A 22,880-nucleotide genomic window follows, 5' to 3' on the forward strand; every position below is an offset into this window, starting at 1 on the left:
AGGCCCAATTTGTTTCCACGGGGTCTGTGTCACACCCCAGTAATCAAGATCCATGTCAGCAGCCACATTCTAGAGTATACTAGAAGAGAGATGATATGAGCAAATCTGGCCACCTTGCAAAGCAGTCTCACTTCCTAGGTAGAGGTCCCCTTTTCATCTAGCTGTTCATAGAGAGAACAATGGCAACTGAGGGTTGCAGGGAAAGAGCTCCACACCCCATCCCCTCACCCCAAATAAGCAATGGTGAGATGCTAAAGTATTCCTCAGCAGAGGAACAGCATTGGATAGGGAGCAAAGCTAGCAACACCCTGGATTCTGTGCTTACTAAGAGAGGGTTAAACTCCCACACCAGTGGAGCTTGATGTAGGGAGAACAACCCCAGCGAGAAAAAGCAGATTTACCTTGGTGATACACCATACACATCAGACATTGGCTTGCAAGGAGCCATAGATCTCCTGACATGAAGGCAGAAGAGGCAAAAGTGGACAAACCAGCAACCTGTCCCACTCTGACTCTACTCCAAGTCACCTGCTCTTCTGCAGCATCACCAGTAACACAGAGCAGGAGCAAGAGAGGGGTGATGGCATTGGCATCTCCAGGGGGTGTGGGTGGCACATATTCTGGGAGACTGTCCTGGTTTCAGTTAGAACAGAATTAATTTTCTTCCTAGTGGCTGGTGGAATGCTGTGTTTTGGCTTAGGATGAGAAGAGTGCTGATAACACCCCGATGTTTTAATTGTTGCAGAGCAGTGCTTATACCAAGCCAAGGACATCTCAGCCTTTTGCTCTGTCCTGCCAACAGGCAGGCTGGGGGTGCAGTAAGAGCTGGGAGGGGACAGACCCAGGACAGGTGACCCAAACTAGCCAAAGGGGTATTGATCATCTGACATCATGCTAAACAATATATAGGGGTGGCTAGCCGGGGGGAGGCGGCCGGACTGCTTGGGGTTAGGCTGGGCATCGGTCAGCGGGTGGTGAGCAACTGCATTGTGCATCACTTGTTTGTACATATTATTATTACTTTCCTATTATCACCATTGTATTATTATTATTATTATTGTTATTATTATTTTTGTTATGATTATTTTCCTGTCTTATTAAACTGTCTTTATCTCAACTCACGGGCTTCACTTTCCATTTCTCTCCCCCGTCCCAGAGAGGGAGGGGGGAGGGTGAGCGAACGCCTGCGTGGTGTTTAGCTGCCGGCCGGGTTAAACCACGACAGAGACATACACAACTTGATTTTACATTCTTTTTCTCAATGTATTGTGTCACAGTTTTAACAAAAAAACTGCACAGAACATAAATATCCCCATAAATCATCCAATACCCCTGTTTAGCTCCCTGACAAGCCTGTTGTATTGGTAGGTGACAGTCAACAAACATTGCTTGATCAAGTCCTCCTGTCTCATTTTACACTATAGAAAAGAAGATGCATATCAAAGGTGATGTGCTAGGTACGCAGAGTCCTCTCCTCCCTCACCTCAGCCAACCTGCCAGGGTGAGCCAGGAGGGATAAAGATGAGGAAACAAGCTGGGGGATGGTTCCTCAAGTGAGGCACCATCTGCACAGACTCAGCAGGTATTCAGGTGCTCTCACAAGGACTGTGGGCTGCCTATACATCAGAGCAGCAGTCTCATGCTACGTTGGGTCAGTCCCAGCACTTTTACCTTGTAGACCTTGGAGAAGAAGCCACTACCTATCAGTTCAGTGTTGAAGTTTTCCCAGAACTCCAGCTTCCTGACAGCTGTGCACAGCCTCTGCCAGCGGTCCATGTGGTAGCAGGTGTCAGATGATTCGCCATAGTACTGCATGGGGTCGGAGGGCTCTGGGGTGATCAGCCCTGCCTTGCACATCATGGTGGCAGCAGCTGAAACACAGTGCATCTCACAGTGAGCCAAAAGCAGCATTTGTACATAAAACAAGTACCTGCACTAGAGACCAGAGCTGCATGAAGCCTCAAGAACAGAGCAGCAGTAAACAAGTCACTGTTGTGCCATGATGCACCTTGAAGTACACGTTGCAATGGGAAGCATCCATGGGCACTCTCCCTCTGATAAGGGCTTAGGCCTACCATATGCAGGTTGTATTTGGACTTCTTTATACTAGCATTTAAAGATGTCAAATCACCATATATTCACTTATCCTTTCCAAGGGTCTAGGATATCAGCATGCATCACCATCACCACATGCATGTGCAGCCCAAGAAAAATCTGGTGAATGCTATCTTACTCAGCCAGCTTACACTGGGTTAAAAGCTGCCATGTCAAAACTGGGCTTTTAACATAGGTCACATGAGACTTACTAATGAATGCAACTTTCATCATCCCAGACCTCTAGACAGGCCTTTGATTGAGCATGTTAGCACAAAACATGCAATCTTAAAAGGGTCCTTACTCAGCAGGTACCTTCTGTTTATTACAAGACCTAAAGAATCAAACAAGGAAATGCCCCAACAACTCTTTTCCTATCTGTGTAACCCAAACCTGTCTCTAACCACCCAGCTCCCTCTACTAAATTATCTTGTTTTTCTACTGCTCTGATACTTAACTCTACAGCCCCCTCCCTCCATTCCCCTTTCTGCCTTTAACAGAACCAGGTTCAGACTCCTTCAAAGTCATATGCCATCCTTTCATTCCTCCTGCATCACTTGCCTCCAGTTATTTCCAAAGATGCAGGGGACACAAATCCAAAGGAAGTGGAAAAAGGGCTTCTGACACTGTCTGAGATTTGAATAAGGTACATACTTCTAGATAATTTTTAACAGCCATTAGTCCACTACAATGTTGTCCTAGCACTTTCCACTCATAGCACATGCTCAGATTCCTGAGCCACTTTGCTAGACTGTAACTGAGACAACAGTTGACAGAAAGGTGAATCTTCAAAGCCTCCACCTGAAGCAAAGATAAGCTCTGACCTCCCTAAGCTCCCGTCCTAGGTGCTGCACTGCAAAAGGAGCTGTATTAGCATCCCTTGATCTCATGGATTATTTCAGGGTTACTTCACTTCTACAGAGTGATGCAAAATCTGCAGAGACATGCATAAAATACTTGCACTAACCTCCACATCCATCCACAGTCCTGTGGGGACACAGGCCAAGTGGGGACAGACAGACATGGTGTCAGAGCTAAGCTGGGACAGGAACTCAGGAAGAGCTGAGTGTGGGCATGTAGATGGTACTGAGCAGGGCAGAAATCCCTAGTACAAACAGCAGGCAAGCTCTGGGCTGAGACTCAGGGAGCTGCACAGCAGGGGAACAGCAGCACAAAGTTCTGAAATCAGCCAAACCTGAAAGCTGCTGACACTGGACAGTCCCACACAGACTGCAAGAATCTAGTCCCACCAAAATCAAGACAACACATGGGCTCCTACTTCATTTCATAGCAAACACCTGTAGGACCAGGGCCCCAGAGCTGCCCATGAGCAGGAAAGGTCTCATCTCCACCAACCAGTGGGCATGGAGACTGCTGAGATCAGGCATTTAGTGTAAAAGAAGTTAGAGCACCCTGCTTTACGCCCACTTTGACTCAATGGCAGACAAGCCAGGAACCTCATATGATGGGATGATGTTGCAGGGACCTGCCTGGAGGTTTTTGTCTTGGGACAGTCACTGCTTCTGACAGGCAGCCCTGACAGACTCCTCCCGCACTGCCAGCACCCAGGCAGCACGCTGCACACCAGTGCAAGGGAAGGGGATCATTCTGAAACAAGGGAAAGAACCAACTTCACAAGTCAATCAGACTCACCATTGCTAAAAGACACCATACTCTGGCTGTCATTCAAGGCATTACCTTTCCACGGGAACAATTAACCCAGATCTCTCTCCGGTATGCAACACAGCATAGCTTTGGCAGTGCTGGGGGCATGGCTGCAGCAAGGCAAGGCACCAGCATAAGGTGGTAGAAGGATACAGCAAGGTGCTATTTTTCACTCAAGGTTGTGCTCAGCACACAGAGCCACCAAGCTGAAGGGCGGACACAGGATATGCTTCAGGTACGGGACAAGTGAGCAGTGTTTTACACTCAGACAGCAAGAAACAGAGGAGTTCCTTTACATTCTGCAGAATTGGCCAGGACATAAGTGGACATTGCCAAGCTGGATGGGTCCTGATGACCTCATGCTACCAAAGAAACATGGAGAAGGAATGGCAAAGGGTTGCTCTGAACAGCAGGAGACCTTCCAGTCTCAAGGATGCACCCTGAGGGTGCACTCAAACTCATGACAAAGGTTTGCTCTCTCTTGCTGTATGGATAGAGAAAGAGTTAATGCAGCAAGCCACAGATTCACAAAGGAGCACCAGTCACTCACTAACAGAGCTGTGGTGAGTACCACACCCCCAGCTGCTGCTCTAGCCCCTGGAGACACAAACACTTAACCAGCAGGCTCCAAAAGCCTCTCCTTCCACTCTAGTAAAGAAATGGAAATTAGAGATTTTCCTCCATACAGCAGGACATGTACAGGTGCCTCTCTCCCCTCACCTTCTTAGAATCCTTCCTGCCTGCAGGGTGATCCAGCACAGGCACAAACAAGTCAAGCAAGCTCCTGGGGGACTGTCTCTTCCATGGGGAATGGCTTTCTTTTCAGAGGCCTCTCTGTTCAGTGCTTTTCCCACATACCATCTCTTCCTGCCATGACCTAGTTCATCAATTGCCCCTTTGTCCACAACAATCCCCACAACATCCTCAAAATGCTGGGAATGGGCCCTTGTATTATGTTAGTGAGTGGGAGCCAAGACTTTATTTTCTTTTTATAAATGTGGCTTTTTGTCCCCAGATTAGTGTTGACATGTAGGCCGGGGAAGAAAACAGCCTTTCAAAATGCAAAGATTTATTTCAAGACTTCCTAGGAGCCAGGGAAGGAGGGGCAGAGGGTGGGAGAGAGATGCAGAGCACTAAGGTCTGTCTCAGAAGAAATGCCTGCACCCACAGGCAGAGCACATCCTCATATCACCCACGAGGTTTGAAGCATCCAAAGCTGCACTTCTGTCTGAGTGAACAAAACACATGGGCAGCTACTCATATTCCTGGAGCTCCCAGATTTTCCCTGCTGTAATTCAGTCTATGTGAGGAGAGCAGGCTTGGAGAAGCCACCAAACCTGCACACATTGCTACCAGCTGCCCTGGCCCTGTTGTGCCAGGCTCCCCTACAGCTTCAAAGGAGATGCTTGTCCCCTTCAAAGCTGTCCTGCCTGCAGGAAGAGGGGAGAGAGATGGAAAACATGGTGCCACTTCTACCACCTTCTGGAGAAAAAGATGCATATCCCCATGCCTTCAGCTGTGCCCACAGCAGGTGGGGAGCTTCATCTGTGTGTGGCACCTTCCAGCTCTGCAGGACTGTGAGACACACTGACGCCATGCCTACCGCAGCCAGGCATGTTACTCACAGGCAGACAGGAAAGTCTTGAAGGCTATATAAAAATGTCAGTGAAGAGAACTTGCTCCTTGACAGATTCACTTGAAATTAGCCGCCATTCTGAAAAGCAAACCTGAGTCTTCTTTTGGAGTTTTCCCACCTACAGGAACTGGAAAGACATAAGAAATCACAATAAAGCAGTGAAGAGAAACTGAAGGAAGGAAGTACCGCATATGTTAAAGATCAAAAAACTGTTTCTGAAGTATTTGGACAAACAAGGTATATAAGTAGTAAAATCTAAAAAGGTGAGACATTTTCTTTTTTGTTCGTTTTATTTAGAAAATCTCATAGCTAATTAACCTGTAAACCCTGAGTGGGTTTATAGAAGTGATTTAGGCCAGTCAGTCTCACCTCTGTCCCTGGAAAGGTGTTGGAACAGCTTGTTCTGGATGCCATCTCCAAGCAACTGTAAGAGAAGGAAGGTTATGAGGAGTAGTCAGCATGGATTCACCAAGGGGAAATCATCCTCGACCAACCTTGTTGCCTTCTATGATGGCATCACCAGCTGAGTAGGTGGGGGGAGAGCAGTGGACGTCATCTACCTTGACTTTAGCAAGGCTTTTGATACTGTCTCCCATGACATCCTGCTAGCAAAGCTGCAGAAGTGTGGGATAGAGGAGTGGACAGTAAGGTGGGTTGAGAACTGGCTGACTGGCTGAGCTCAGAGGGTGATGATTGGTGGCGCAGAGTCCAGCTGGAGACCTGTGCGAAGCGGTGTTCCCCAGGAGTTGGTGCTGGGTCTGGTCTTGTTCAACATCTTCATTGACGACCTTGATGAGGGAATAATGTCCACTCTCAGCAAGTACGCCGATGATACAAAGCTGGGAGGAGTAGCTGACACACCAGAAGGCTGTGCTGCCATTCAGCAAGACCTGGACAGCCTGAAGAGCTGGGCAGGAAGAAACCAAATGAAGTTTACCAAGAGCAAGTGTAGAGTCCTGCACCTGGGAAGGAACAACCGCATGGATCAGTAGGGGCTGGGGAGATGACCTGCTGGAGAGGAGCTCTGAGGAGAAGGAGCTGGGGATCCTGGTGGATGACAGGTTGACCATGAGCCAGCAGTGTGCCCTCATGGCCAAGAAGGCCAAGGGGATCCTGGCATGCATTAAAGGGAGCGTGGCCAGCAGGTCAAGGGAGAAAATCCTCCCCCTCTACTCTGCCCTGGTCAGGCCTCACCTGGAGTACTGTGTCCAGTTCTGGGCTCCCCGGTACAAAAAAGACAGAAAAAAATACAGGGACCTCCTGGAAAGAGTCCAGCAGAGGGCCACAAAGGTAATAGGGGGGCTGGAACATCTTCCCTATGAGGAAAGGCTGAGAGACCTAGGTCTGCTCAGCCTTGAGAAAAGAAGACTGAGAGGGGATCTTATTAATGTTTACAAATATCTTAAGTGTAGGAGACTGAAGGATTTGGCCAACCTCTTTTTAGTGGTCTGTGGGGACAGGACAAGGGGCAATGGGCAAAAAATGGATCACAGGAAGTTCCACACCAACATGCAAAAGAACTTCACGGTGAGGGTGACGGAGCACTGGAACAGGCTGCCCAGGGAGGTTGTGGAGTCTCCTTCCCTGGAGATATTCAAGGCCCGTCTGGATGCCTACCTGGGCAGGCTGCCCTAGGGAACCTGCTTTGGCAGGGGGGCTGGACCCAATGATCTCTTGAGGTCCTTTCCAAACCCTATAATTCTGTGATCTTCATGCTGTGGTGAAAGTCCCAGCTCCCTTGTAAGGCTCAGCACTGCCTGTGAATGCTAACATGGCACCAGTTCATAGAGGCTGCAGCAGCTGCCATGGCCAGCAGAGAGGCATCAACCATCCCCAGACACACACCCTGCAAAGGCAACCATGGGGCCAAAGGTGCTGCTCAGGCCCAACCACTACAGCAGGCTACAGCCTGGAAAAGGCCCAGGAGGACCAGACAGTCACATGGGGTTTATGCCTGCAGTGCGGCAACAGAGCACTTAGGCTCCTGAGCCACCCACCTCTAGCGGGTTCAGGACCCAGCAGCCTGGCCCTCTGAGACACCATGCACAGCCAGCTCCATCCTGCCCCAAGCATCCAACCAGGCCCAAGACCTGCTGCAAAAATGTAAACCCCAGGATTCAAATCCCTTTTCTAGACATGTGATACTTATGGAGGAACTAAGTGTTAGAAATCCTGATCTGGATACAGTCTTGATCTCTAACAACTTCAAAACAAGATACAAGTTGTTCAGAAAGCAACCTAACCAAAAAGCACATTTCCAGATGAAAGGCTACGTCTGATACTATAAACGAGACAAGCTCTTAAGCTATTCCGGCCTTAAAAAGAAGGATTTCTCAAGGATTTCTTCATTTTTAATGAAGATAATTATACTCCTTAACTTTAAACTTTAGCAAACAACATTTTTGAAGATAAGCAGAAAGGGAGTGGTTCCACCATCAACCTACTTGCTTCCCTCCCTGCAAAGACAAAGCGTACAGAGGAGAAGACAGGATGATCCTCTCCTCCAAGGAGCACTGAACTCCAGCTCCTGCATGTCTACACATACTGAACCAACTTGACATGTTTATCACAAAACTGATAAAGACTCATCAGGCTAAAATACAAAAAGATATTTAGGCAGCTAAGATACAGTTTGGCTTCCAGCAAGGTTAAGGATTCAGGCACCACATTATCCCAGTGAGAACTTGGCTTTTTTGCACCAAATTTCTGGTTAGTTTTACTAAACTACTTGCAAAGGCTCCTGTATGGAGGTCTCTCCAGTTACACTTCCCATGCACACAAAATACCAAACCATTGCCCACCTGATGGAAAATCTGTGGGTATTTTGAAGGAAGAAAAATAAGACAAGAGCAAAGGAAAAGACATGCTACAGGACAGCCAGCAACAAAGGCTTTAAATTAGCTCACCTTTCAAAATGGATGATGATTGACAAGGCGTACTGTTTGAAAAAGAAAGGTGCAGAAGAGAGGGGAAAAAAAGTATAACTCAACAATCACAAGCTTAATCCCACACAGTTACCATCTATTTCTGCTCCCTTTGCTACATTCTTTATGCATTTGCCATGAATTTTATTTTAGTTCTGAAGACTCATGGTATAAGATTCCCAACTGATGTTAAAAGGCACTTATATTACCAGCATATATAAAACATTTTCCCCTAATATCTAATTGACACTATACAAATTGAAAAACAAAGCAGGGCATGTGGGTGTTTAAAGAAAGCTCAGCATGTGGGAACCGTCAAGCATTTGAGCTAGCTAGAACATCCCCAACCCACCCTCTTCATCAAGAAAAATGCATTAGCATGGAAAAAAGATACTGTGACCTTACTGCTAAAATGTTTCAGAGGCTGCATCTGCTTCCAAGCATGGATAAGAGCAATTACAGTAACTTGCCTCCTTTCACAGGCAGAGATGAGGGCTGGAGGCCGTGGAAGGGCCTGGAAAGGATGTGGGGACTGTATTGTCAACACACAAAGGGCTCTTTACAAACCCAAACATGCTCTACAGCTGGTGAAAGCTAGACCCCTTATCTTTGGGGTATCCACAAGCAAATCTTAACCACTCAGTGTGGCTCTTAAAAGCCAAGAGATTATTTTTAGCTCAAGGATTGTTCTTGGTGCAGATGGCCAGAGTTCTAAACTGGAATAAAGGCTTGAGCCTTTATTACTTCCATGCAGTATCATTGGCTCCCCACATGTTGAATGAGCCTCTGTATCCATCTTTCATCAAATGCCAAATAGCAGTAACAGCACCTTACTGGTCTTGATCAACATTCTGGTATGTAAGGTAAACCTCCCATCAAGGAGAATTACTGTTGTCTGTTGTCATGGAGAAGACATCATTTCCTGCCCCACAGGTCCTCTACTGCACACTTTGCGTGTTTTCCCCAAGCATTTGCTACCTGCTGTCTGCAAGATTGTACCAATGCTAGAGACAGCCATGTGCCAAGGTGTGGGTGCTCCAGAAACTCACTACAGCAGTAATAAAATACTGTTTGTGCCAGGTATATGTTCAATAAACAGCTGCAGTTGTACAAGCTCTTCACCATCTGTTTCTGCACTCTAGGAACCAGGTGGGGAATAACTTGATTTTACATGTGGAAAACCATTAGCAAATGGCTCAGTCACAGAATTACTCAAGGCACCATTTTGGAGAGGGCCCAGTGAACCTACGAACCATACTCCAACAGTACCTTTGTACCTTAGAGATAAGGAATGAGCTGAGTGGAGCAGACAGCTAATGGGGACCCATTTCCTGTTGACTGCTGTTCCTACAAACTAGAAGCAGGTGATGGAAAAAGGGTCCAATGGGTCCAACTCTGATGCTGGCTGCCATGTGGGATGGGGACAGCCTGGATGGACCACAAAACCCTGCTCTTCTGAGGCCATTCCTAGAAAAACACTGACCATGATAAACTGAATTTAAGGTCTTAAGATTTTAAGGTCTTTGAAACCTCTGGATGAGCAGATACCAATCATCAGGTGTCTGAGGTGCTCCAGGCACCGGAGCTAAGTTCCCCTATGACCTGTGGAGAGGCCCACAAAGGAGCAGGCTGTCCCCCTGCAACCCATAGTATTACCACAGCAGAGTAGATTTCCACAGTGCAGCCTATGGAGGAGCAGGTGGATCTGACCTGAAGGAGGCTGTGGCTTGTGGAGAACCCCCACTGGAGCAGACTCTGGGCTGGACCTGTAGACCATGGAGAGGAGCCCAAGCAGGAACAGGTGACATGGGGGGAGCTGCCACCCATGGCAGACCCATGCTGGAGCAGTTTGCTCCTGATGGATGGACCCTGTGGTATGGACCCATATTGGAGCAGTTCTTGTAGAGCTGTGGAAAGTCAACACAGAATCAGTTCCAGAAGGACAGCATCCTGTGGGAAGGACCCCACATTGGAGCAGAGGAAGAGAGTGACCATGAAGGAGTGGGAGAAATGAAGTGCTATAGACTGACCACAGCCCCCATTCCCCAGCATCGCTCAGGGGGAGGAGGTGGAAGAGGGTGGGTGGAGGGAAGGTGTTTTGTTTTTGTTTTTTTTTTTCCTTTGTTTCTTAGCTCTAGCTTGTTAGTAATAGGTAATATTTTTTTCTAATCTCCTATGCTGAGTCTGTTTTGCCTGTGACAATAATTGTTGAGTGATCTCCCCATCCTTATTTCAACCCCTGAGCCCTATCCATTGTATTTTCTCCTTCTTCTCCTTTGGGCAGGGGGAGTGAGAGAGCAGAGAAACTCGGCTGCCCATGTGAGTAAAACCACCACAACTGCTGAATTCACTCCAGAACCTTTGCAGATGTGCCACCTCAGACCAAACCATCCCCATGTTGAGCAGGGCAGTGCAATAGGAAGGAGACAGTGGTGGGTCCCCAAGCAGGAGGCATCTTGGCAACAGACTTGAGTCCAGCAGGGGACACAGACCTGCTGGTACACCTGTTGTGGGACCCTGCTACATCAGAGGGGTCATCCTGGGAAAAATTCTGCCCCTTGTAAGCTAAGAAGCCCCGGCACTTTTTTCCTCTTGCACAATTTTCACTCTCCCACCCAAGCAGGACTGTAGTAAATATCCAGCAGATAAAGCTGAAATCCATTTACAGCATTTCATATGGTATTTTTCTGAGCAGCTGGCTCACCCAAACACTAGGGCTAAACAACTGATCTCTCCAGACAGCTTAAAAGAAAATATTGAAAGACAGAGAATTTGAAGCAAATTGTCTCAGTCTTTCATAGATAAGGGGAAGAAAAAGGTTTTTCTGCTTCTTAGTCTTCTTGCAACAATAGAGAAAAATCATTTCAGCAGGCTTTGAAGAGAGTGCGGTGCTTTAAAGGTTTATCAATGCTGGAAAAATGTAACTTTTAGACCTGATTTCATTGCAGGATGCAACTGAAACACAGAAACAAACCTTCCATTTTCAAACTACACAAAGTTGGAGGTAATTAATCCTCTTAAATATATCAGCATTAAAGAAGGCTCATTTCAGTTAGCCCACTTCTTAGTCTCTGCCACCCAAAACTTCACAGGTACTCATCAGCAGAGTAGCCAGCCACGCATCTATGCTATCCTGGCCACACTGACAGGCCAGCAACATTCAGTCTTCAAGACTGTATTACAGCAAAGAAATGTGACTGAGACTCCAGGTTTTAGGCAATGGCAGTGTTTGTTTTTTTTTTTTGTTTTGTTTTTTAATTGGAAACACAAATAGATTAGTTCACTTCATAATCTAAACAAAGCTAACAAAGGTCCTAAATGCAGGAGGCCAGCAAGAGAGTACCAGAGGGCATGGAGTCTCTCTTATCTCTACACAGGGTCTAAAACTACAATCTACCTGCTGAAGGCTGTATGAGATAATTTAAAAGCCTCTAGTCTGAGATGAAGGTAACCAGATCCAGCTCTGTGCCACAGATGAGTGCTTTCCCAGAAGTCCAGCATCTCCACAGCACTTTCAAGCACTGCATCCCTGCTCTGTGCTCATCCCTCGCCCAGACCCCTGTAGCTTGGCTGTGCAGAGCTGGGGAGATGGTCCCAGTCAGCAACCTTCAGGTCAAGTCTTGCGAGAGAGGAATAAGAGTGCTCACATCCTCCTATGTCAGGGTGGAAATTGTCAGCCTGACTCTTTGGCACACATCAACACCCCTGAGGCATCCCACGTATCCGTCCAACTTGTTCCAGGACCCACCCTGACACCTCCCACACACACATACACACTGCCATGGAGTGCTGATGTGGCACAGGACATATCCAGCTCCTCCTTGCACCTCTGAAGCTCCATCCCAATCACTCTGGGAAGCCGAGTTGGGCTTCCCAAAAGCTCCCTTACAGCACCAGATGTGCCCTGAGACAATGAGCCTAGGTGGGGGACAGCCAGCTGCTTATGCAGGGCCAATGAAGGATTCATGTCTGTCAGCTGCAGAGTTCTCAAACTCTGAGGCTGCACAAGCACATCTGGCTCCTGTTTCAGCGGTGCTGCCATGGGGACACAAGACTGGGGGCCACCACTGCCAGCATCAGTAGTATGAACTGAGCTTGCTTCGAGCAGACAGGGCTACTCTCCCCTTTTCCTCCTCTCTGAGATTTCCTCTTGCTGCTCCTTGTCATACCTAATTGTTATAAATGAGGTCTCAAATCAATCTGAATTTTGTAATATTTATAAAACAAATACTTATAAAAGGCATAAAAGCTATAAAAGCTATAAAAGGTACAAAAGGCAAGTAAACAGTGCTGGGTGTATGGGGAGTCTACGCTCCACCAACATGCACACACGAACATCAAACATTCTAAATATACAGAACATTGCTTTACATACTAAACTCGAGTACGCCTATACATGTGTAAAATCAGGAAAGGTAACAAACAACCCTTTAAGTTCCATGACTTAACAGTCTCCATTTTCGATTCCTTTTCTTGATTACTAACAAGTCTCCATTTTCCATTCCCTTTGAACGATATGTCTCGCTTTAAGTTGTCAAGCAACTCGGTCTTCAGGCCTTATGTATCCCGTTCTTCCCAGATCGAAGAAAAGCATATCCATCTCCTTTTCAAGGCCAATGAGGCCTGGGTCAAAAGGCACGTTCAGGTCAACAGGGGGCGTAACAGCAAAGGCCTTCGATGGCTGTAGCAGCAGAGGGGCCCATGGCCTAGCAGTCGGATCAGTAAAGGAGCCCGCAGCTCCCTCACTATCTGGCAAGCCACATGTTTGTGATTGTGGCTCCACATGGCTCTTCAAGGCCTCAGAGACTGCTCTCAGGTGCCGAGCAATCCCACTGCAACCTTGTCGTTTTTAGTTGCAGAGTCCCACACCTTGACCTCAGTTTGGTCCCATATTTCAGGCTCATAAACTGTCCAATTGTTAATAAGGAGAATAAGCTGTAAGGTTACCAGGACAGTCTTTGTTCCTAAGGACATGTGATTCTCCATAATGCGCAACTGCTTACCAGTGAGACGCAGTTGTGTGCACAGGTCCGCTTCTCTCAGCTCGAGCTTCTCTCCAGCTCCAGTGCACCTATTTCCAGAGACTTTCTGTGTGAGCTTCTCTGAGCAGTTTGCTGAGTCTGGCCAAACCTATCTTCAATGTGCCTGCTCCCGCCCTGGTCTCCATTCTCCCAGCCTGTTCCTCTTCACTTCTTTTTCCTGCTTCTTTATTGATGTAACTTCATCGTGTTGCCTTTTTTTATCTTGAGGGCAGGCTCCCCTCTTATACCCTTCTCTCCACTGCAGTTCTTTTCAAAACAACTTTTCATTGGTCAAACAACTTTGAATGTAACAACAACAGCAAACACCCAGAAACATCCATGCCTTAAGGGCTGGAGAACAAGAGAACCAGCTGGGGAACAAGAAACCGGAGACTGCATGGGGTCTCCTGAATCACCCTTCTTTGTTCCCTCTAAACTCTTTTATATTCCTGATGGCCTCGTCGTTAAGAGTCTAATGTTATTTCAACCACGGGGCTTTCCAACCCCCATGGCCATATTCCCAAACCTCCCCCTTCTTTATTAATATCAACCATTTTCTCAACATGAATTACCACTCCATATATAACATAATCCACCAGGGGCTTATTAAAAACCCAATGACTTATGGGAGGTTTAACTTTCCCATAGCTGGCTGATAACCTGACCAGATCTCCTATACTCAGAAAGGCAGGCTACCCCTACTAGGCAAATCAATCATTTACTCCACTTAAATCCATTTCTCCATGTAATGCTATACAAACAAGCAGTATTTGCACTACAATACATCATAAGTTTCTAAAGGCAAGCAAGCTGTTTCCAACAGCTCCCCACACAACTTCACAGCCAACTAATGCGAGGGACACTGAATGCAGAAAGTCACCAAGGAATAAGTTATCACTCAGCAGCTACCAAAGGACCACAGAAACCCAGAAAGAGAAATAGATTTGTACCTAAGACATTTTCTTACCAATGTAACAAAGCAGACTGAATCCCTAGAGCAATACCAGCTCCATACAGTTCATAAGCATTACTAGTCCAGTACCATAAAGAAGGAAGACTTTGTTATTGCTAAGAGATGGAAAAACTAAGACTAAAACATTTAAAAGCAAGTTAAGTAACTTGCCACATGATGAGCCCTGTTAAGGTAGGATGTCAAGCTTGAGCCTCAAGGGGGTGAGAAGGACTCCACTTGCCCCCAGGCTTACAGAAAAGGCTCTGCTCCTTTGCCTTCCAAGGTCTTACTTCCTGTGGCTCAATTGAGCAAAGAAGAGCAGTTCCTGCAGATAGATTCACACAAGTGCTCTTCCTCAAAGCCAGATGCCTTTTCTCTATTTCTGAGCAATCTGCAAGGGAACACCTGGGCCAGGTCAGACTGAATTGCATCTAATGGACATGATGAATTTACATCCTTACCTGAGGATGCTCAGTCGCATCTAGAATGCAGAAAGTGCAGAGCATTGCAGGAGGCTTGCTACCTTCTGAGAAAGCCTTTTCAAACTCCAGTGTTTTTTTTCAACAGGGGACCTACTGAATAACTGATGATGTTTTGTATTGAATAGCTCTTAATGCATGTTTTTTTCTTCTTTGAATCTGCCTAATAAACCTTTTGAAACTACATAAACTTTAGCACCAGAGTATACTTTGGGCAGAAGCTGCATAGCTTGGTATCATGGCTCACTGTGCCTCATCAGTATTGCCCACTGTAGTCTCTTCACACACACCCCTAACATCACTCCATCCTCCCTAGACCAGCCTCGAGATACTAGGTTTGTGGGGCACAGACTCCCAAAACATCAGACTTGTGACCACTGTGGCTTTGTGCACCGGAATGCAGCTGCCTCTCCAGCCCCCTAGCCAGCCTATGCCCTGAGATGACCTCACTAGTGGCTACTACTGGTGCCTGCTTTTACCCCAAGCAGAGAGAGCAGCAGCTCTTACCTCAGCAAAGAGAAACCTCAACAGAAATTGACCTGTCAAGGAGGAGACTTGTGAAGACATGGCTCATGCAGCATAACTCTCCCTGGACATCATGGGCCATTTACACCTATTGTAATTCTAGCACCTTCAACAAACTTAGAGCTGTAAGGAATTGACTCACATTACAAGAACTTTTTCTAAACTCAACCACTCATCACATTAAAGCAAGACAGGTCAGAATTGCCTGTGCTGTTAATGTCACTGAGGACAGGGGAGGAAAACAGCACTGGCCAACCACTTGTTAAATGGCTGCAGTGACATTTCAGACTTGGTAGCCACAGGTTTACATCTCTGGCCTTAATCACTCAGTAAATATCAGGTGGGACAGATGCCAAAGCAGTTGCTATCAATGCTCAAAGTTGAAAGTGGCTTCAGAGACTTTGCTCTAAGCCAAAACCCCGTAGGCTTACTTTCCAGAAAAACAATCTACTGCTTTACATGAAGTTTTCATTACAAAATCTACCTTTAGAGAAGATGGAATATGCAAGACCTAAATGATAGAAATGACCCAGAAGTGTTTTCTTTAAAGGCCCAGAAGCCCTGATGTGTTAAACTCCAGCTGAATAAGGCTCCCAGCCTTCCAGATGAAAAACAGCTTCAGTGCTCAAAAGACACACAAGCAGCAAGTTTCTACATACAGAAAAAAGCAGGGAGGTGACAAAAAAAAAAAAAAAAAAAAAAAATCACAGCTTCTGCCTCTTACCCTTGTCTCACAGGGGCTTCCCTATTTACACACCATGACCTCCAGGTAACTCCCATGTCAATTCCCAGGCACAGATGCATTGGGGTACAATCTAACAAGACTGAGCATGCTCCTGAAAGCTTTGCCAACTGGTGTTGAAAGGTGCTTTGATTGTGAGAGGACCTCCAGCTGCTGAACACAACGAGCTTACACATTGCTTTGGGACCCTCTGAAATGGCACAAAGTACAGATTGCATCACACCATAAGATCAGGGGGTTATTAACTTAAAGAGAAAATAGTAACAACATATCAACAGCAAGCATCAGCAGTGGGGCCTGCTGAGGGATTTATGGAACAAAGAGGACATTGCCTGGCAAGCCAGTGACGCAGAGTCACTGGAAACACAGCTGTACCTCATCACCATACACAACCTCCATGTCTGGCACAGGTAGCAAAGATCCTGCAAGAGCACCTCAGCAGAGTAAGACATGATGGAAAATGGACAAGGAAATACAATTTGGGTGCCCTCAGTGACTGAGCCCCAGCTCCAGCCAAACACAGTGAAGGGATGTGGGATGAGTGAACTGCAGGACCCTGTCAGGGTTCTCATTATTGCCTGATCTTTTTGATACTGGAAGGTCCATTTTGTGATTAACTGATATCCCAGTGCATCTCTCAGCCTCACTGCTCAGGTCCAGCTTGATTTTACCTTTTTTTTTTTTTTTTTTTTTTTGGTCTGGGGACAGTACACTGTAACGCTTACCTTGTGATTTATAATCATCCACATGCAGGTACATCTGCTTTGTTCACTTCAGCTCCAGCTGTCATTTGTTTAGCCCCTTGCAGGTTTGTGCTATGCTGTGACTGACCTTGCAAGATAACTGCAATCCATTCACAACACTCAGTGCTACCTTTTTATCATTTGTTTATCCCACACTTTTACCTACACTTTGCATGCAGGTTTTACATAGCCTCCAGTTCAGTTTCCCCTATAGAGTTACTCTTTTCTTAAGAAAAACAAGATGCATTTGGGATTGAAGCTGAGGCAGGATCCTCCAGGCCCAGAGTGTGCTCTCTCTTCAGTACTGTTTCTACACTGGAATTGCTGAACTTGTCAGAGAAATGGAAGAATGAGGCCCTGGGCATGTGGAAAGGAAAGGGCAGGGGAAGCAGGACCTTTTCTGCAAAGCACAGACCGGGCTGAAAACAGTTCTCCTTCAGCAAACCACTTTGAGCCAGAATTGTTCAAGCAACATCAGAAGCAAATTACTTGTTTGGACATGAGGAGAGGTGGAAAGGAGAAGCAGCCCAAAAGATTCATGCACAAGCACAAACTGTTTTCTTCCCCTCTCAGTATCTACTTCTTTACTGCAGTCTTCCAAAATGCTCACAGTCCTTCTCTAAATTAAAACCATAGACACCGTTAGAGACACTGTTCTCTGCAGACCAACAAGCAGGTCCCAGGAGCAGCAGCAGCAGCTGGAAGATCACCCAGCTTTGCCCCATCCTCAGCTCAGGATCAGCTCAGGCTTGAGGACCCTCTGAACTGCTCATCTCCCTAGGCTGCTCCTCCTCACTACTACCCTCCTACACGGCTCTCCCCCATCCCCTGTCCAACTCAGCCTCACCACTCAGGCCTGTAGGATTAAGTCAGGATCTTGTGACTAAAACCAGGTCAGCCTCCTTCCCTTGAACCCATCTGGGCTTAATTGACAAAAGCGTACCCTCACAGCTTTTTCAAGGGCTGCTGGAGGCAGCTGCCCGGTGATGCACCGGCGGGGCTGCCGTGCTCTGCTCCCACCGTTCCCGCTCCCTTAAACTCTCGCTAGCAAAGAGAAAGTCAGGGGGTGCTTCAGTAGCTGCGGAGAGCGGGGCTGCCGCAGGCTGAGCTGCCCCGTGCCCCAGAGGCCCGCTCTGAGGCACCAGGAGCTTCCCGGCAGCAGGCGCCGGCCGAGGCTCGGGAAGCGGTGGGGTGCACGGCGCGGACTCACCTGCTCCTGCTGGGACCCGCCGGGCCGCCCTCCCCCCAGAGGCCTTCGGCTCGGCTCAGCCCCCGCGGCACCGGCGTGAACCCGCGCGGCGCGGCCCCGCCCCTCGCGCCGTGCACTGCCCCCCCTTGCGCCGCGCCCCCCAGGGAAGGCCTAACGCCGCCGGCAGCCCCCGCCAGGCTCCTCGCAGGTGCCGCGGCCCTTCCCTGGGCGGCAGCCCTCCAGCCGGGCCCGCGCCCGTCGTTGGCCCCGAGCACAGCCACCGTCCAGCATCGGCAGCGCGCATACCCAGCTTACGGTTCTCCCATACCCCACCTCTTTCGCGAAGCACAGTGAGGGTGCCCCCTCCTGGTCAAGAATTTCCGCCCCAGCCCGTGGTGGGGCTGTGGTTTACAGAGTAGGCTCCTGCCCCGGACAGCACCCCGGGGACCAGGTGCTCACTTGTGGCCAGTGCTGAGAGCTGCTCAGAGCAAAGGCCACTCAAATTCCAGACATGCCACGTGTGGACATGTCTATCTCATATGAACACCATTGTTAGACTCTGAACTTATTAATGGAGACAGATTCCTGCACCAGGGCTTTGCAGTACTTGCATGAAGCTGGAAGAGTTTGTGCACCCCCAGACTGAGGTCTATTTCTATTGCTATTTCTGTCTCTGACTACAGGCCAAATCTTCCAAAATCTCCAGTGGCTCAGGCTCCTTGTCCAGCTGGTGCCAGCCCTGTCTCATCACTGCCAGGACAAAGGTCGAGGGCAGCTGTGCAGCACCCCTCACCAAGGGCTCCAACTATCCACCTGCATGAGCAGGGTGACCTCCTCACTTGTGCAATGGACACCACTGTGTTTCTCCACTGATACAAATGCTGCTGTGACATGGGGTGAGGATGCCCTGCAGACTTCAGCAAGCGCCAGTATAAGAGCTCCCAGGAGTCATTTAGGTCACCTGATGAGGATAAGACAACCAAAAATATGTGTTGTACGTAAGAGGGAGACAGCTGTGACTGGAGAGACACAGCTGATGACAAGAGAGGCTGGGCAGCCATGGCCAGAAACATAAACGCCATCCTATTGACTCCAGTATGCTCCAGAGCAGGATGATGCTCTCAGGACAGAAACATGCTTAGCCCTCCACAGTGCTCCTGTCTTGGCCTCTGTCCCACCCAACAGCAGGGACTGGGGAGGGACACAAGCAAGGAGGGCCACAAGAAGTCCCTGCCCTCCCCTCTACCACTGCCAGCTCCCAGGGGATGCTCCACACTGTTGCAACCGGAGGCACATGGAGTCAGAAGCACCATTTATCCCAGGGAGTGATCCGTGGTGCAAGGGGGAGCACATGGAGCAGTCATGCTGGCTGTCATGGGCAAGAGTCCTTAAATCCTGTCTTCAGAGGGATTAACCAGCCATGGTGGTTTCCTCACAAGCAAATGAAGTCAGGTGGAGCAAAGACAACTGGTTAGATATGGCAGGTACTTCATTTTAGGGGTATCGCAGAGCTTCTTCCTCTGAAGCACCACAGGACACCCTCAATACAATGACAATGCTGGAACAGCACACTGACATGTGGAGAGGAACATATACCTGCTGTCTTCAAGAGAGTTTTGTGCAGATCTCCCCAAGCCCCAGACATGATGCCTTGAAGCCCCTCCTACTTCCATATGATGACCCTCAACAAGAAAAGCAACAGAAATCTTTTCTCTCCAGAGTGCTGCATGGCTGTCCAGGAGCCCACAGTGGAGCAGGTGGATGTGGCCTGGAGGAGGATGTGATCCATGGAGAGCCCCTGCAGAAGCAGGACCCAGGCTGGAGCTGCAGCCTGTGGAGAGGAGCCCACACAGGAGCAGGGGGTCTGAGGGGAGCTGCTGCCCATGGGGGACTCGTGCTGAAGCAGTTTGCTCCTGACAGAGGGACCCCATGGTACAGACCCATATTGGAGCAGTTATTGAAGAGCTGCTGACTGTGGGAAGACCACACAAGATCAGTTTGGAAAGGACAGCATCCCATGGGAGGGATCCCATGTTGGAGCAAGGGAAGAGTCACTGTGAAGGAGCAGCAAAGTTGAAGCATTAGGGACTGACTACAGCCCCCATTCCCCTGTGCCGCTTAGGGAGGAGGATGTATAAGAAGGTGGATGGAGGGGAGGGTGTTTTTGTGTTGGTTTTTGTTTGTTTGTTTGTTTGTTTTGTAATTTTGTTTTGTTTTGTTTTAGTTTCTCACTGCTCTAGCTTGTTAGAAATACGTAATAAGTTACATTAATCTCCCTATGTTGAGTCTGTTTTGCCTGTGACAATTGTTGAGTGATCTCCCTATTCTTATCTCAGCCCTTGAGCCCTTTCCATTGCATTTTCTCCTTCTTTTCCTTTAAGGAGGGGGAGTGAGAGAATGGTTGTGGTGGAGCTCAGCTGCCCGGCTGGGTAAAACTGCCACACCTGGACGGTTGTCAAGGATGTTCTTTTCTGTGTGCTTGCTGTCACTGAAGTAACTAAGGAAAGGTCGAAAGGTGTCACTGGAGGTGTTGAGAAGACTCTCATCTGAAGCCCAGTCTGGTCCCTTAGTTGATGGTCACCAAGTGGTTCTGGGGATTTCCATGCCAGCTAGCAGTCATACTACCTCATTGGGAACACTTCAGGTGACAGCTGCCTGTCCTCCACACTGGAGATCTTTGCAAGTGGATGTTGAAAGATCATTTGACAGAACCACAGGTGTGACAGCCACAGCCAGGATTTGGTCCCAAAGCATCAGCCTAAAAAGGAGCCTCTGGCAGGTACAAAAAAGCACTAATGGAAAAGTTCCAACATATAGAAAAACCCTCTGCCGAGGACAGACAGAGGTGCCCTGGTGTGCCAGAGAATGGAGGGCCACTTTGCCCCTGAGTAAGGAAGCCCTGGGAACTCCAGCTGGGCCTGCAGCAGGGTAACAGAGGGAAAGAAGGACTTGAGATGTCTAAGCACATGCCTTTTTTGGACCCAAACTCTCCAGAGCACAGCCCCACATCACTCTGCAGGTTAGTTCCATGTAAGATATTTGTTCCCTTTATGCTCCTTGGGGGGCTTCTTCTAGAAATAAGACTTGTGAAATCATACTGCATCTGCCTGTTTGTCCCATCCCAGACAATCTGGGGGCTCATTTGCCATTTCAGCCACATTTAACAGAAGGCTCAAGACCTCAGAAGTGCTTGGTTTGGTGAAAACAAGCAGCACATGGGGAAGTGAGACCATTCTTGTGCTCCCAGTGTAGGAGGTGCTGCAGCATGAATTCACCCCATCACAGACATTACAGAATCCGCATCCCAGAGTAACTGCCTTGAAATCTAGCAGTAGGAAAGGCTCTGGTAGGAGCCTGCCCCTTCTCAGACACTAAAAACAGCACTGCAGAGTACCCAACTGGAAGAAGCCCTTACAGGAAGTACCTAGTCAGCACAGTGACTGTTCACATCTGCTAAAACATCTGCTGCAGCTCCTCTTGCCAACATGGAACAACCAGATCATTGACAGCTGAGTAGAACACCATGGAACTCTGGATTCTGCCATAAGGGGGAAGTTTATAGCTTGAGAAATTGTGTGCAGAGGCTCTTCTCATACCTCAGAGGAGGAAAACCATGGCCATGTGTCACCCTGCAGGGCACTATGGCTTACACTGGTGCTTTATGCAAGCCTGAGGTTCCCATTGAGCCCATGTCCCACAACAAGGCATAAACCTCCCACAAGCACACTGCACAGCTGCATTGGGCTACACATACCTATGTGAGCAGCTGCCTCCAGGACCTTGTCCTTGAACATCCTGAAGGGCTGACAAAATCACTGCCTGTTAGCCTGAGCAGAGATAGGCATGTTTTCCCTTGGCACATCCCCAGGCTGCATGATCTGCTGCACACTGCACAGAGGTGGGAGAGGGCTCCAGCGGGTAGTGGCATGTACAGGGAGACCCCAGCCTCTCCTCTTCTGCCTGCAAAGTGCAATGCTCACTGATTGCTCTGTGCTGTGAGCCAATCATGGCAGAAATAAAATCTCAGTCACCACAGAGTCACAGCATGGCTGAGGCTGGAAGGGACTTCCAGATCCATCCAATCCAATTCATACTCAATCTGAGCCACCCAGAGCAGTTTGCCCATGATCACATCCAGGTGGCTTTTAAAGATCTCCAATGAGGGAGACTCCACAAGCTGTCTGGGCAACTGGATCCAGTGCTCCATCACCTGAACAGTAAAGAAGCGCTTCCCAGTGTTCAGACAGAATCTCGTTTAGATGGCACTATCACCCCACTCACTGCTGCTCACAGGCAAGTCCACATTTTTTGGCTTATGCAAATCACCCTTAGCCCCAAAAAGACTGCACTCTCCTGTGAAACACAACAGCCAAGTGGAGCCTCACTCCAGATGAGGCTTTAGGGCACTTATTGCAGGGTGAATTTGGAGCAATGGACACCTGCCAGAGCAGCAGACTGCTCAGGTTAATAAAAGACAACAATGAAAGTACAATTTTTGGTGGACAAAGCGCATCACCAGCACTTTCACCAGGCTGCACAGCAGCCAAGCTCTTCTTCCAGCTTGTGCTCACTCCTGCCCGCAGTGTGGAGCTGCGGGTCCTAGCAGCAGCCTAGTCACCAAGTGCCACTAGCAGATTTGATTGACCCCAAAGCACCTGTTACAGTCTCTCCCAAGGCAGTGGTGTCCAGAGTCATGACCTGCACAAGCGTAGTACTGGTAAATGCAGCAGTGACTGACAGACACAGCCTTGTGCGCCTGGACTTGGCTCCGTGGGATCCAGTCCCTCAGCTCTCCTGCAGCAGTACACACCACTGTGGCAGTTCAGCCACATTGCTCCTCAGCTGTCAGCCTTGTCAAGGTCACCGTGCTTCTAAACCTGACCTCCAAAGCATCTTATAAGGAGATCAGT

At 48.3% G+C, this 22,880-nt stretch overlaps 1 protein-coding gene across 12 annotated transcripts in view; it reads right to left on the minus strand.

The window, feature by feature from the left end:
* LOC309885593 (dual specificity testis-specific protein kinase 2-like) overlaps positions 1–18,072 on the minus strand; it is an 84,452-nt gene extending 66,380 nt beyond the window's left edge. For 11 of the 12 annotated variants that reach the window (XR_014318824.1, XR_014318825.1, XR_014318827.1 and 8 more), the window contains exons 1-4: positions 17,992–18,072; positions 5,890–6,357; positions 5,765–5,819; positions 1,672–1,871 (exon numbers count right to left, since the gene is read on the minus strand). Coding sequence is in view for 1 of the 12 variants with exons in the window: in XM_082775704.1 (XP_082631830.1) it covers positions 1,672–1,871; positions 5,765–5,819; positions 5,890–5,991 (357 nt within the window). In the remaining 11 variants the exon portion in view is untranslated. The remainder of the gene's footprint in view (positions 1–1,671; positions 1,872–5,764; positions 5,820–5,889; positions 6,358–17,991) is intronic. The other variant, XR_014318826.1, reaches the window with a different exon arrangement.
* Between the last annotated feature and the right edge of the window lie 4,808 nt (positions 18,073–22,880).

Source organism: Aythya marila, assembly GCF_965140915.1.
Source record: "Aythya marila genome assembly, chromosome: 19".
Lineage (NCBI taxonomy): Eukaryota > Metazoa > Chordata > Aves > Anseriformes > Anatidae > Aythya > Aythya marila.